The sequence below is a fragment of the Nannospalax galili genome, unplaced genomic scaffold, assembly GCF_000622305.1.
Source record: "Nannospalax galili isolate Female #2095 unplaced genomic scaffold, S.galili_v1.0 scaffold136, whole genome shotgun sequence".
NCBI classification, from domain to species: Eukaryota; Metazoa; Chordata; class Mammalia; order Rodentia; family Spalacidae; genus Nannospalax; species Nannospalax galili.
Genome location: NW_008340872.1, coordinates 2,849,389 through 2,865,199, shown reverse-complemented (window position 1 = coordinate 2,865,199; position 15,811 = coordinate 2,849,389). Strand labels below are relative to the sequence as shown.

Sequence of the window (15,811 nt, the reverse complement as noted above, 5' to 3'; positions counted from 1 at the left end):
TGTTTAAATTACCTGACTCTTAACAAGCTGTCTCTGCCAGTGTGATACTTGTGTGTGCTGTGACATCTGAAGGAGTCCCAGGGGCGTCTTAGCCAGACTGATTGCTAGCAGGGTGCCCTGAGGTCAGGATTGTAGCACACTGGCAAGGAGATGTCAGTGTTGGATCACACGCAAGGAAATGGAGCTCTGTCCATGCCTGCTCCACTGATTTGCCAGGATCCTGAATATATCCTGTTTCTTCTCTGGGAGGTTTTCTATTTGCTGAGAATTTAAAACCTCCTGGGAGGAAATAGTTCACTTCATTAAGAAATGGGTTCTGGAACTGGCAAGATGGCTCTTTAGGTGATGGTGCTGGCCTCCAAGCCTGCAGGCTTGAGTTTAATACCCCTGACCCACATGGTGGACAGAAAGAACCAACTTCTTCAGGTTGTCCTCTGACCGCCACATGCACACTATGGCATGCGCCATCCACCCCCACCTACCCCAAATAGATAAATAATGTTGTTTAAAGGAAAAGAAAAAAGAAATGAGCCCCCTATTTTGTTGTAGAGAAAGACAGATCTTTTCCATACTTTTCAAAAGAGACTTTTGTCAGCATTAATTGCTTTGTAACCAAAGGAGAGATTTCTGAATGCTTAGAAAACCTGGTCAGTATATATTGCCTCAGTTTGGGGAGATTTTCCATATGTTACTGGAACATTAAAAATATTAAATTATATATAGAACATGAAACCGTCACTTGGTCTGTTGTTTTCTTTATTTCTGGAAAATTTTTTTAAAAAATTTATGTGTGCATGTGTCTGTGTGTTTGTGTATGTCACATGTGTGAAGTGCACTTGGAGCTGGAGTAATGGGCAGTTATGAGCCACCTGGTGTGAGTGCTGGGAACTAAACTTGAGCCCTCTGAAAGTAGCAAACACTCTTATCCATGGAGCATCTCTTCAGCCCCTAATTCACCTATTTTGAGAAATCCCTATAATTTAAAATATGTGGATGGACTGGGAGTGTGGCTCAGTGGTAGCACATTTGCCTAGCACACAAGAGGCCCTGAATTTGACCCCAGTACCACAAGAAAAATGGAAGTACTATAGAAGTTAGATATTTAGAGAAGTTCTTAAAAGAACTTTAGCAAGCTGTTCCTTACATTTTATCACCTTTCTCTCCTTTCTTTTTCCCCACAGTGCCCCTCCAGCAGCAGAATGGGCTGTGCCCCAGTCATCCAGACTGAAGTACAGGCAGTTATTCAATAGCCATGACAAAACTATGAGTGGACATTTAACAGGTATTTAGAAATAAAAATTTAGTGAAATATGATCATTGTTTTAAACAGATTATTTCTAGGTATTGAATCAAAGGTATTTTCCCAATGTCTTTCTCTGCTTCCTTTTTTCTAAGTAGGGTTTTTGTTGTCTTACTAGCTTGTATTTTCAACTACTGATAAATTCATCAGTAGTTACCTTATTCTGCTGTGCCTCTGGCCTTCTCCCATTACTTGTTGGTAAAGTAGATCAGAGACCAGGAATCCTCTTGCACTTTGAAAGCGTCTAACAGGAAAACAAGGGCACTAGCAGGGAAGTAGTGGTGTGGGCAAAACATTTTGAGGCTCTGACATGCACTTTTGTAGAGGAAGCCTGAAGCTGCTTGTTTACCAGGTCAGGCTTTGAGGTGGGCTGCAGGGTACATGGTGAGGATTGAGGAGCTCCACTGCACCACTGATTTGTTGGTGCCCATCTCTTTTGATCTCATTTCGTAGAATTTGACTATTTAATGTGTATGAGTGTATTGCCTGCATGTATATAAGTGCATCTGTGAAATATGTGCGCACCAGAAATATGTTCACCCAAACTGACTGTTCGGTATTCATAAGAGCCCCAAACTGAAAGCTTCCTGAATGCTGCTGAAGTCAAATGGGTAATTGCGATGTAATCAGGCAGTGCTATCCTATATAGGAGCGATGATGATGTTTTACAGCTCCATGTAATATATTGAGCAAAATAAGCTCGACCTAACAGAAAACATACTCAGCAGTTAGAAGTCTGCTGACCTTGGTAGGAGGTGACACTAGATGGCAGGTGAAGAGCAGTGTCCGGGGTGCCAGCATATTCTGTGCTATAGCATTTTCACCTAAGAAAATGAATTCTAAGAAAATGTATATATTATATGGATATACATATGTGTGCTTTTTTAGTATATATAAATAAAGTTAAAATACTGCCAATAGTAATAAATGGTAATTGTCCCTTGTTGGGTACTTTGTATGTGCTAACACTTTGCTAAGCTCAGTGTTAAGACTCCTTATACATTGGATTGTAGATGTGCTGATAGGGTCCTGGAAATGAGCAAACCCCTAGTAAAGAAACTGCTCCCACTGACCCCCCAATCTCTCAACAGGATATATCCTAAGCCAGCAACAGCCTGTGGCCTCTCAGTTGTCAGGAGCTTTTCCTTTACCTTTGGTCCTCCAGTGTGCTGGAACCTTGTGCTGATCATGATCTCCACTTTTTGCTATGCAAAAACATGACTGTGTATTTGATAAGGTGACACTTGAATACTAAATAATGGAAAACTGTATAAAGTCTGTACATGAGAAAGGAGTCTTCGAGACATAATTGCTGCAGCTCGCCATCTCTCCATCCATGGATATTCCTGGGACCATCTATACCTTTGAGACAGTGTTGAAAATAAGATATACTTGTCTCTCCCTGACACTGGTTTGTTTAAACACTCAATCTGTTATTGTAGCTTTTGTCTGCTATCCAGAGCTAGCTCATGACAGAAATGATGATGTTGGTACTTATTTTAATAACTGAAATTGATTTTGAAAGGAGAGTTGAAATTCCAGTAGTTTTTGTTTCTAACATAAGAAATTTATCCTGATGTTGACTTTGATATTAGCCATTGTGAACCCTTGAATATTTCACACACTTTTACAGTACATGTAGTGATGTGATTAGAAGGGAATTTTTTTTTTTTTTTTGGTCTTTTTGAGACAGGGCCTCCCTGTAGCCCCAGCTGTCCTGGAACTCACTACATAGACCAATCTGGCCTTGAACTCACAGAGATCCGCCTGCCTCTGCCTCCCAAGTGCTGGGATTAAAGGCATGCGCCACCACGCCTGGCAGGAATCTTTTTTAAAGAAAATATTTATTGTTTTTATTTTATGTGTATGAGTGTTATGCCTACATGTAAGTAATTGCACCTGTGTCATGCAATGCCTGCGGAGGACAGAAGAGGCTGTGGGATCCCCTGGAACTGGAGTTATGGACAGTTGTTAGCTGCCATATGGGTGCTGGGATTTGAACCCAGGTCTTCTGCAAGAACAGTCAGTGTTCTTAACCACTGAGCCATCTTTCCAGCCCTAGAAGGGAATCTTTTAAGGCCCCTTCTCCCCTAAGATTCTCTGCCTCTTGCCTTGGTTTGTGGGATAGTGGTCATGGTGACATCAGCAGGTGGTAACTGCGGCAGAAGATGCTCGATTTACAGCTGTTAAGTCTCATTTATAAATAAAAGCCCAGCACAACAGAAGATGATAATCTGGACAGGAAAGCAGTTGCCTTGTGAAGCTATAGCCTTTCACACACTAATCATCCATTCAACCAGAGTTTGACTTTATGCTCTGCTTTTGTTTCTTCTCCTTTGCTGGAGCTTAGTTTCCTTTTGAAAATCCCTGGGTAATAAGCAAATGCTGTGTACACTGTGGTGATTGCATGAGATTGCCTAGTACCTTTGTGCAGCCCCCTGGTCTCTCTGTACAGGGAATATTTGATGATTTGTCTTTGTCTTTTCTCTGGCTTCTGTATAGGTCCCCAAGCAAGAACCATTCTTATGCAATCAAGTTTACCACAGGCTCAGTTGGCTTCAATATGGTAAGGGATTACAAGTTCTTTGGTTTTTATAAAACAGGAACTTTATTTCTTAGATTAGCTTGCCTCATGGTATTCTACATTCATATCCTTATTTAGGTTGAATATAATATAATATAATATGGCATAATTATTACTGAGATGTCACAGTTGCTGCTCTTACCTTTCCTGTTAACTGCAAAGAGGGATATTAACATAATGAACCCTAAGAATCCAACATACTGTAACAGTTCTTAACCCTAGGCTAAGGTTCCTTTTCCCAATTATTTTAAGTCAAGTTTCAGTTACATCATTTTACCTATAAATATTTTAGCTCTGTCTTTAAACATAACTATAATACCAGTAGTTCACCTAATCTTTTAAATAGTCATTCTTCTCAAATTCATAAGCTAATGTTAAAATTCCTTTTATTGGAGGTCAGTGGTTAAGAGAGCTTACTGATCTTGCAGAACACCCAATTTCAGTTCCCAACACCCATGTCCAGTAGCTCACAACCTCTTGTAACTCCAGCTCTAGGGGATGCCTGCACCTCTAGCCTCCAAGGGGACCTGCACTCACATTCACATACACATAATTAAAAGTAATAAAAATCTTTAAAGAAAAATCCTTATATCAGCTAATAATTTTTATAGTTTATTTGTTGAAAGGAGTGAAACAGCAATACGGAATTTAATTGATATTTTTAAAAAATCTCCTTCACTCTATGAATTTTCCTTTCTTGTTCTCTATTTGACCCCCATTGTTTCCCAAACAAATCAGGTAATTTATTCTTTGGTTTCCTTGTGGTCAAACTTTGATTGCATCCCCGTGGTGGTGTTTGATTTGTTCCTGTGCATTTGTGCTTCCTGTGAAGTGGTAATTAGATGTAGAGCAGGTTTTTCAGTCAGCACAGTTGACTTGGGCCCGGCAATTCTTTACCGAGGGCTAGTCTGTGCATTGCAACATCTCTCACTAGATGACGGGGGCCAGTAGCAATGAGCCCCAGCCCCAGTTATGACAACCTAAATGTCTCCACACTCTAGCAGCTGCCTCTTGAAGTACACATTACTGATCAAATTCATGTTTGCTTTTTGTTGTTTTGGTAAGAAGACATCAGAGATATTACTGTACTTTGAGAGGCATGTAATGTCCCTGTTAATGTGTAATGACTTTTATAACTTGATGAGCCTTGCCTCAGCTGTACAGCTTTCCTTACACTTAGTGCTTGCCAGAATTATTTATTTATTCATTCCCTACCTCCTTTTTGAGATAATTTTGTTGTTGTTGTTTGTCTTTTTGGAAACAGGGTCTCCCTGTAGCCTCAGCTGGCCTTCATCTCTCAGAGATCCACCTGCCTCTGCCTCCGAGTGCGATACCATGCCCAGCTCGAGAACAATTTCTTTTTTCAATTTCTTTTCATTTTTATTTTATGTGAATGAGTGTATTGCCTGCATGTATGCAAGTACACCCATGTCATGCAATGCCCTCAGAGGTCAGAAGAGAGCATCAGATCCCCCGGAACTGGAATTGTAGACAGTTGTTAGCCACCGTGTGGGTGCTCAGAACTGAACCCAGGTCCTCTGCAAGAGCAGCCAGTGCTTTTAACCCCAGAGCCCTCTCTCCAGCCCCTGAGAACAATTTCTTAAGAAGTATATGTCTCTTAGTTAAGTGTTGATGGCTATGTGGAAAATAGACCTGGTCTTTACTACTTTGCCACGTTCATGACCTTGATGCATTGATATGGTTGCCTTGCTAGTGACTGAGCTCTAGTATACTCCTGCCTCCTCTCTTGCCTTCTGCTGTGAAGTACAGAGTCTGCTTTTACCGTAGAACGGATCAGCTAATGAATATATTCTACCTATGACATACTCCGACCTCTTGAAATCTTGGTATGCCCAGCAGCACTAGAGCCCTTTCAAATATAAGATGTAGTATTTATGGAGCTGAATCCACAGTTCATTAGGTTGCTCTCATACTACCGCGATATACTGAAATGCTTATTTGACGTTTGTCATTCATCACCTAACCTCCTAAGACACTGAGGCATCTTCTATTAGACTGTTATAGTCTCCCTCTTCACACTAAAAAGATTTTTAATGTTTTTAGCACTAATTTAGTCAGTTATAAGGGGGAAAAAAAGGATTCTCTCTACCTCGTAATCTGATTTACCTTGGAGTAGCCAAGAGTGGCTGGCAGAGGTGCTTTTTGTGGCTCTATTCTCTTTAAAAACAGATGCCTAGCATCTGAAAAAGGCAAAACTGGGACAGAAAACAGACCCATGGGATTGGCGGCAGGAGAGGGAATTGAATGAAAGGAAAGGTGGGGCTTTGGGTGGTCCTGACCCATTCTGGATATTGCAGTAGTGGCTTTATACCTGAATGTGTTTGTCAGAAACTCAAAGGATCCCCCTGTAAAAAGATGACCATTACCTTGTGGAATTTATACTAAAATAATAGTACTGAGTAAATTTGTGGCATCTGGAAGAAATTTCAGAATGAAGACAAAAATTTCTCACTTGGTTTTCATTGGTAAAGCCAGATTCCTGATGTAGTGTTTGTCTTGTTGACCTTCTTGTGAACAAATGTGTGCTCTTGTGTCATCTTTTGGTGTCTAGAAACACCAGCTGTTTACTGTAATTAGCTACTTGGGCAAGTTCAGCATTAAGCCTGATGCTGATTGGGTTGCCAGAATGATGATGATAAAATGGCTGTGAGTTAACTCTGGCTAGAATGATCAACCCTTCTGGATGTAGATTAATAAGTGGAATCTGACCCTTTTTTTGTAAATAGTTTTTGTTGGTGGTGGTGGTGGTGGTGGTGTGTGTGTTTAAAGACAGGATCTCCTTGTAGCTATATCTGGCCTGGAACTCATTCTGTAGACTAGGCTAGCTTTTTTTCTCACAGAGGTCCACCTGCCCTCTGCCTTCAGAGTGCTGGGATTAAAGGCATGCTACACCACACCCGATTTTTCGTAGATATTTTATTGTGAACATAGGCAGGCCTCTTCGTTTACATATGTTGTCTATTGCTTCTTGTTAAGAGCAGAACTCAGTTTAACAGGGCTTGTGTGTATTACAGAAACCCCAGCCTTGTCTGTCCTTTGTCTAGCACATAGCATTTTAACATTACAACACATTAGTGTAATGTATTTAAATGGGCTTTCAAGGATTGAGAAGCGTATAATGATAGTCCGAGTTAGCATTTCTTGAATGCTGAACACATTCTTAGCTATATAGATTATTTCCTTTTATCCTTCCAAAAGTCTGAAATAGTACTGATTTTACAAACTGGCAAAGAGAAAGATTCAGTTGGCTTGGATCAGAAAAAGAAAATAGAACTTGTAAATCACCCGTGAATAGTAAGAAGTGTACATTTTCATGAAACTAGATTGTATGAATTTTTTGTTGAATTAGGAATCTTTCTGATATTGATCAAGATGGAAAACTCACAGCAGAAGAATTTATCCTGGCCATGCATCTAATTGATGCTGCCATGTCTGGCCAGCCACTGCCACCTGCTCTGCCTCCAGAGTATATTCCTCCTTCTTTTAGGTAAGTGACATTTGGTTCCTGAAAATATCTGCACGAATTCCAAACTTGGCACTGTTTCCTTTCCTGGCAAAAAAAGGTAAAATATCCATGACTTCAAGAGAATTTTTAACCTGACTTCCATGGTAAGCCTGGTCCTGTTTTGTTCTTCAGAGTGCTTATATATTCCAATAGGAAAAGCAATCAAGTAAAATATCAAAAGAGGGTTAATTTTTATGTCAATCTGTTATCAGAGCTCATCAGAAATTGTAAGCACAGATGTTTGCACTGAAATAAGATACTGGCTGAGGAGACATGCAGGAGATAAACCATAGATATCACACCTGCAGATCACACATTCAAGAAGTGACAAAGACGCTGGCAATATAGAGTTAGAATCAGGAAGATAATTTTAAAAGCAATCCTGGACTTAGTAGAGATGTCAAGAGTGCCTGCAGGATCTAGTCAGAAGCCTGCAGTGCCCGCCACTCTCACAGGCACCTGTACTGTATGTGTACACAATCCGAGAATGTTCCATCTTATGTGTAAAATACAAATAAGATATGAATTCTATTCTGAGCCCTCAAATTTCAGGAAAGACTTGGGCACATTTCCTAAAATAAGGAGTCATCAATATCTGCTTTCATATTGTACTTGGAGCAAAAAAAATGGAGACTCTTGAGTAGGTAGGAAGTGGCAGGTATTGGAGGTAATTAACCTGCAAAATCCACGGTTTCAAGAGTCACTGTGAGAAATTTAACACTAGAAAATTATCCTTCTTTCCTTCCTTCCTTCCTTCCTTCCTTCCTTCCTTCCTTCCTTCCTTTCCTCCCTCCTTTCCTCCTTTTCTTCCCTGCAAATCCAGGGCCACAAACAAGCTAGGCAATCACCCCAGCCTTCTGGGTACATGTATGGGCAGGAAAGCCACACCTCCAAGCTCCCTCCCTCCCTCCCTCCCTCCTTCCTTCCTTCCTTCCTTGCATAGAAAGATATTATTTTGAAAGACTAAGATTAAAGGCTTGAAGTAAAACTAATTAATAAATGAATTGATTTATTTTCAGAATCATAAAGACATTTCCTGTGTTTGGGAAGGAATGAAATAGAGTTAGTAAAGGGAAAACTGCTGGTCCCAGTTAGCTATGCTGTTGATCTTCCTTGGGAGAACTGAGAATTCTTTCCAAGGTTAATGGTGATAGCTATCAACATTTATTACGTGCCTACTGTGGCTCAGGACACTGATGGTTACTAATTTGTCCCTATGGCTTGTCCTAACTCCTGTAGTAGTTCTAGACATTTTATTGGTTTGAAGGGTGATGGTTGGGAGGGTGCTGGGACTCAAACTCAGGACCTTGCACATGCAGAACATATCCTACCACTGAGCTACATCCCTAGCACCAGCATTTTGAGCAAGCATGGCACTCAAATCTGATGATATTCAAATACCCATGTAAAAAACTTTGTAAGTAGAGAAGTCCAAATCTTTATCTGTTCCTCACTATAAGTAAAATTTGCTTCATGATGTGGCATAATAAAAAATTCTTTCCCATGCCTGTCCAGTTCTATCTACACAGCTTGATATGGATCTCTTTCTTTCTTTCTGCAACCTCAGAAGAGTTCGATCTGGCAGTGGGATGTCTGTCATAAGCTCTTCATCCGTGGATCAGCGGTTACCAGAAGAACCAGCTTCAGAAGATGAACAGCAGCAATTAGAAAAGAAATTACCTGGTGAGGCATCCTGTGTAGCTGACTTAGATCATGTTCAGGATCTTTCACTTGTCTGGCAAAAACGAAAGTCAAAATGAATTTAACTTTTGACATTTTTGCCATTTCTTTAGCTGACCATAGTCACTTTTGGAAGTGGATCTGTGTAGAGAAATGAGAGCACTGTGCACTCCTAGTGCATTCTTATTCCATCTTCTAATTTGAAATCTGGTGACGTATACACATTTTATAACCATAACTGATGCTGATGTTAAGGTGGTTGCTCAGTGTCACCAGTGCAGAAATAGAAAGAAAATCATCTATTCTTGTTTTCATGAGCAGGAAAATTGGAAACTTCTAAATTGCTATTTGAATTTAATGTGAATTATTTTAAATAACTCATTTCCAATGCAGATCTAGTCTATTTCATTAGTCTGAGATGAGATGATTCTGCATTATTAATGAGATGATGATGATGATACTAAGACACAGCTGAAATTTCTTGTAAGCCTTGTTGTCTTCCACGACTTTGTCAGTGTTGCTTTGCTGCATTTTAAGTGCTCCCCAGTTAATTGATTAGCTTAGGGCACTTATTCTTTCAGTCAATTATTCAGTCAGTGATAAAATACTTACTATAAATGTTCAATGTGCAGGCTTTGTGTTAAGTACACTAAAGAATCTAAATATTAATGTGGTTTTACTTCCAGAAACATATTAGAAGGTGTGTTTTATCTTTTGTTTTTTTGGTGTGCTATTCAATATATATTTTTATGCATTTCATGAAATGCATCTTAATCATATTTAGGCCCCTCCCCTATTTGCATTCATTCACAGCTCCCCCCACAAGTTCATGCATTCTGTCATGTATTAAGGCATATTGAGTCAAATTTGTATTCCCAGATGTCTCTTGGTGTGAGTTCATCCACTGGAGTCTGGGCAGCCTATCTCTTATCACTCCCTTAAAGAAAGCCAACTATGTCTCACCCAGCAGTGATCACCTGCCAATAGTTCCTCAACTAAGGGTGGGTGGGGCCTCCTGCCCATTTCCCCAGTTCTATGCTGGGTTTTCATCTGGTTTGGGTTGCATGGGTCTTGTGTATGCTGTCACCATTGTTGTATGTCCATATGAGCAAGGTCCCCAAAACCTAGAAAACTCTGTTCCCTTATGGTCCCTGAGCCCTGGGTGGGTAAGGTTTAATATAGAAGTCCTATCCAGGGACCCTTTTGTGATTTTTCTTTGTTTTGTTTAGTTTTTGGAGATAAAGGTCTCACTACATAGCCCTGGCTGGCTTGGAACTCACAGAGATCTACCTGCTTCTGCCTCTTGATTGCTAGAATTAAAGGTGTGCACCACTATGCTGTGTGTGTGTGTGTGTGTGTGTGTGTGTGTGTGTGTGTGTGTATGTTTTAATGCCAAGTCTTATTATGTATCCCAAGCTGGTCTTGAAGTCATGGCAATCCTCCTACCTGTGTTGAGATTGCTGATATGTGCAATCATATGCTGCTTATATTAGATTTAAGGCACCCATATAAAGTAGTCACTAAAGAAAGAGTGCTACTGGGCATGGTGGCGCACACCTTTAATCCCAGCACTCTGGAGGCAGAGGCAGGCAGATCTCTGTGAGTTCAAGGCCAGCCTGGTCTACATAGTGAGTTCCAGGCCAGCTGCAGCTACAGGGAGACCCTGTCTCAAAAAGACCAAAAAAAAAAAAAAGAAAAAAAGAGTGCTTAAGTGTGATAGATTCATAGAGAGTTTTATTTGTGCATATTAGTGCTTACTTGAGGTTGGGTGACCAAGGCTAGGAGCTATACTAGGAAATCAGTCACCATAGAATGAGTCAGAGTTGAGTTAAAGATGAATGGGGTTTCAACAAGTAAAAGTGGGGGAAATGCCATGTCCTGATAATGGTAGAATGAAATTTCATTTTTCTCAAAGACAGGACTTATTAAAACCTGAGTGATCTTTTTTTCTTCTCTTGGCAGTAAACATTTGTTTATGATTTTAAATAGGAAAGAACATTGTTAGACTATTTTGGTTTTGCATTCTTTTTTCAACAACCTTGTTACTGTTTTCATTGCTTTTTTTTTGGCTATAAAATTTTTAGGTTCACTGTTGAATTAATATAATTATACAATATAAGTCAGTATACATATAACTTAGTTATACAATGAACTCGGTATAAACCCTGTAAGACATAAAATTGAGTTTTTAACCTTTAAAAAAGATCTCCATTTCATTTTAAAATACACTGTTTCTTATATAAAGACTCATTGTTTTTGCTAATAACACTGAGATGTTGGTGCATGTGTCTCTAATCTGTATGTATCTGATTTTTGCTTTTAAAGACAGATATTCTTAGTCATGTAGCTCAGGCTGGCCTTGGATTTACCATGAAGTGCAGGCTGGTCTAAATTCGCCATCCTCCACCTCTGCCTCTCAGGGGGTGAGATTTACATGCATGGACTAGCACACCTGGCTTTTAGTAGCCATGTATTATGGGTCATCTGTATGCTATGACTAGTGTCAGATACTAGGATTAAACCCACATAATATAAACTTTCATTATTGTTTGGTTTTGATCTTTTGAGACAAGGTCTCCCTGTAGCCTCAGCTGACCTGGAACTTGCTATATAGACTGGGGCGGTCTTGTTCTTCTTTTTAAAAGCACTGCTTTATCATTGTCTCTGCTTTGGCTTCTATAACAAAGTAACACACATTGATTGGGTGGCCAATGTGATGCAAACTAATTTTTCATAGTGATGGAGTTGAGAGTCCAGGATCAAAGTGCTGGGCTGTTGATTCTTAGGGCTGTCTTTCTGGTTTGTAAAAAGAAGCTTGTCACTGGGCATGGTGGCACATGCCTTTAATCCCAGTACTCTGGAGGCAGATGCAGGGGATCTGTGTGAGTTCAAGGTCATAGTAAGTTCCAGGCCAGGTGGGGCTGCAAGAAGACCCCTGTCTCAAAAAGACCGAGGGAAAAAAAAAAAAGGAAGAAAGAAAAGCAGCTTGTCTTTCATGTTCTCACGTGGATTTTCCTTGGCGTGCAGAGTGTATATATAGAAAACAACACACATCTCTTTCCCTCTTTATTTTATTTTTAAAAATATTATTTTTATGTTATATGTATGAGTGTATTGCCTGCATGTATGTGAGTGCACCCATGTGATGCAATGCCTTGGAGGTCAGAAGAGGGTGTTGGATTCCCCTGGAACTGGAGTTAAGGACGGTTCATAGCTGTCATGTGGGTGCTGGGAATCGAACCCGGGTCCTCCGAAAGAGCAGTTAGTGCTCTTAACTGCTAAGCCATCTCTCCAACCCCATCCCTCTTTTTTTTTTTTGGTCTTTTTGAGACAGGGTCTCCCTGTAGCCCCAGCTGTCCTAGATTCACTATGAAGACCAGGCTGGCCTCGAACTCACAGAGATCCGCCTGCCTCTGCCTCCCAAGTGCTGGGATTAAAGGCATGTGCCACCTTCCCCTGCCCCCTCTTTTTTTTCAAAGACCATCATGGGGGGCTCACCTTCATGACCTACTCTAACTCAGTGACCTCCCAAATACCATCATTTTGGGGCAGCTAAGTCTTATCTAGGAATTGAGAGGGTGCAAACAATCGGTTAACAGTGGCTTTTAGTGCACTCTCCATGTTGTATAAATAGCTGTTTTGTTCCAAATTCCATACCACTTACTTTCTGTTTTCCATCTCTCCTAGCCCCAATCTACTTTCTGAGTCTTTGGGTTTATTGTGGTTATTTCATATAAATGAATCATACAGTATTTGACTTCTTGTGATTAAAAAAATTTTTTTTCTCTCAGCATGTTTCTGAGGTGCCTGTGTGTTAGCATTGACCATTACTTCATTGCTTTTTGGGTAGAGGAGTTGAGTGATCAAAGAGCATGAAATCAGGACTCACTCGCTGTTTTTTTGTCTTGGTCCATAGTATGTGAGGGAAGGCTGTGTAAAGCAGTGAGGTTTAAACTGGAGTGTGGGGAAAAGCTGTGGACACAAGCTCACAGGTAGACCTCAGGGCACAGTGAGCCTGGTCAGTTCTGGATGTGGATTTGGAACAATGGGGTACACACATCCAGTGAGAGAGCTTCCCTCCCTCCACGGTTCATGCCAAGGGGGCACACATGAGGTAGGCAGAGAAAGTGGACTGTGCATTGTTGAAAACAGCAAGGTAGGGTTAGAATAAAGTAGAAGGATAAACAAAGAGGTGATAAAGATGAGAGAAAGAATGGTAGAATTAAAATTCATAGTTGGTGTATCAAAGAAGGGAACTAAAGAATGGATTAGAATAGTTTATTACTGACTGTTGTCCGTGATGTGATAATAGGACATCACTTGTTCTTCAGTGTGAAGGGTGAATACTCTGCTGTGAGAGGTCATCTTGTTGGAATTAAAGGCACATCAGCACAGTTACAAGCTCCAGGGATTGGAGAGAGAGATTCATGATGTTGATGAGATGGGAGCAGGGGGTCATTCATCCCAGCAAGACATAAAGAAGGAAAGGGGAGAGGAACAGGAAAGAAAAGTGGATGAAAATGTGAAACCGTTGAGAAAGATTTTTCCAGAATCCAGTATGGAGGGTAGCGGAAAAGTTTCTCCGCAGGGCAGCATCCCCCCACCCCTTTTGAGACAGGATCTCCATTTCATCCAAGGCCACAAATGACCTTGAGTTTCTGATCCTGCTTCCACTTCCTAAGTGCTGGGGTTACAGGCATCAGTGCTTCATTTATGTAGTGCTGGGGACTGATCACAGGGCTTGGAGCGTGCTAGGCAACTCTTACCAGTTGAGCTACATGCCCAGCCCTTTCGGTGCTTATTAAAGAGGGCATCATAAGGAAACTCCGGCAGTTCTGGGTTTGGGTTTGTACTTCATACTTCAGATTTGCACATCAGTTTTTCTTTGAAAAGGTATGTTGAAAATCACCATTTTCATCATTGATGTATTCTTTGTTTTAAAGTAACATTTGAGGATAAGAAGCGGGAGAATTTTGAACGTGGCAATCTGGAACTGGAGAAGCGCAGGCAGGCGCTTCTGGAGCAGCAGCGCAAAGAGCAGGAGCGCTTGGCTCAGCTGGAGCGCGCTGAGCAGGAAAGGAAAGAGCGCGAGCGCCAGGAACAAGAGCGCAAAAGACAGCTGGAGTTGGAGAAGCAGCTAGAAAAGCAGCGCGAACTGGAGAGGCAGAGGGAGGAGGAGAGGAGGAAAGAGATAGAGCGGCGAGAGGTGAGCAGCAGCAAGCAGCCCCTATAACTGGGGGTCATGGGTAGGGCATACTGCTTTCCTTTAGCATATTCACAGTCATATGGCTGTTACCACTGTCCATTCCAGATCATTTCCACGATCCCAGGGGACCCCCTTATCCATAAGCAACTGTTTCCCATACCACTCTTTTCCCAGCAACTGGAAGCTGCCAATTTACATTCTCTTTATTTGCCTATTCAGTGGTCATAAATTTGATGCCAGACCTGGATGGAGCTAAGTGGTTTCTGGTCATCTTTCCTGAGTGCATTGCCATATAAGCTGTGCTACCATGCTTCCATATGAATAAAATATAAAGACAAGGAATTTCTTCTTATTAAAAAATAAGACTGATTTCATCTTCAGTTATTGCATTAGAGCATGTGTAGCCCCCAGCTGCTGTTGTTCAAGTCCATAGGCACTAGTGCTGACAAGATTGTATGTTTCTTTCTTTGGTGCTGGGTGTCCACAGCTGTGTTCAGTGCATGCTGCATGCTATATCAGCAGTCCTTGGGGATGCAGAAGTCACCAGGTCCTCAGCCTTGCAATATGGTTGGGAGCTTGCTAAGTGAAAGGCAGTCACACTAAGTGCCCTGTGCTCTGGCCAGCAGTCACCAGTCAGTGTGGACTAGGGTTGGACATTTCAGAGAAGCATGGCAGAGAAGAAATGAGTGATTTAGGAGGGTGGGCTGGGGGACCCAGGCTTTTAGAACTTGAGACATAGAATGTCCCTGATCTGAAAATCTGAAATCTGAAATGCTCCAAATCCAAAAGCCTACTCAAAAAGTTAGGATTTTGAATTAGGAATTGAGATTAGGAGTGGTTAACCAGTAAAGTCCATGCAGATATTTCTGAACATTTCTGGTCCCAAGCATTCTGGATAAGGAACTTATATGTAATAATTTCTCCTTCAAAAAAGAAAATCAATTTTGTTTATTTTTGTCCTCAAGGATTTTAGTTTGATTTTACTACACAAAACTTTCCCCACTCCTTGTGAGTCTGTAAACAAGGAGCACTTTAATTTGGTCCATCCTACATCCTGGAAGACATGAATGGGATTTCTTTTTTTTTTTTTAAATTTTATTATTTTTATTTTGTGTGTATATGTATATTGTCTGCATGTAGGTAAGTGCACCCATGTCGTGCAATGCCCTCGGAGGTCAGAAGAGGCTGTTGGATACCCTGGGACTGGAGTTACAGACAGCTTCTAGCTGCTTTGTGGGTGCTGGGATTCAAACCCGGGTGTTCCACAAGAACAACCAGTGTTCTTAACCTCTGAGCCATCTCTCTAGCCCCCATGAACGGGATTTCTCATCACACATAATTAGGCAGATCTCAGCATTTCCTGCCCCAAACCAAACTCTGTATTTTTATAATACTTTTGTTAAGTGATTTCTTGTAACTGTGTAACTTTTTAAAAAATATTTTTATTTATTGTGTATGTGTGTATTGCCTGCATGTAGGTAAGTGCACCCATGTTGTGCAATGCCTCAAGACAGA

At 40.9% G+C, this 15,811-nt stretch overlaps 1 protein-coding gene across 3 annotated transcripts in view; it reads left to right on the top strand.

Annotated features, from left to right (window-relative positions):
• Positions 1 to 15,811, top strand: part of Itsn1 (intersectin 1) — a 200,361-nt gene that overhangs the window by 75,608 nt on the left and 108,942 nt on the right. For all 3 annotated transcript variants that reach the window (XR_003849972.1, XM_008835940.2, XM_008835942.3), the window contains exons 8-12: positions 1,182 to 1,282; positions 3,803 to 3,866; positions 7,255 to 7,392; positions 8,978 to 9,093; positions 14,034 to 14,296. Coding sequence is in view for 2 of the 3 variants with exons in the window: in XM_008835940.2 (XP_008834162.1) it covers positions 1,182 to 1,282; positions 3,803 to 3,866; positions 7,255 to 7,392; positions 8,978 to 9,093; positions 14,034 to 14,296 (682 nt within the window). In the remaining variant the exon portion in view is untranslated. The remainder of the gene's footprint in view (positions 1 to 1,181; positions 1,283 to 3,802; positions 3,867 to 7,254; positions 7,393 to 8,977; positions 9,094 to 14,033; positions 14,297 to 15,811) is intronic.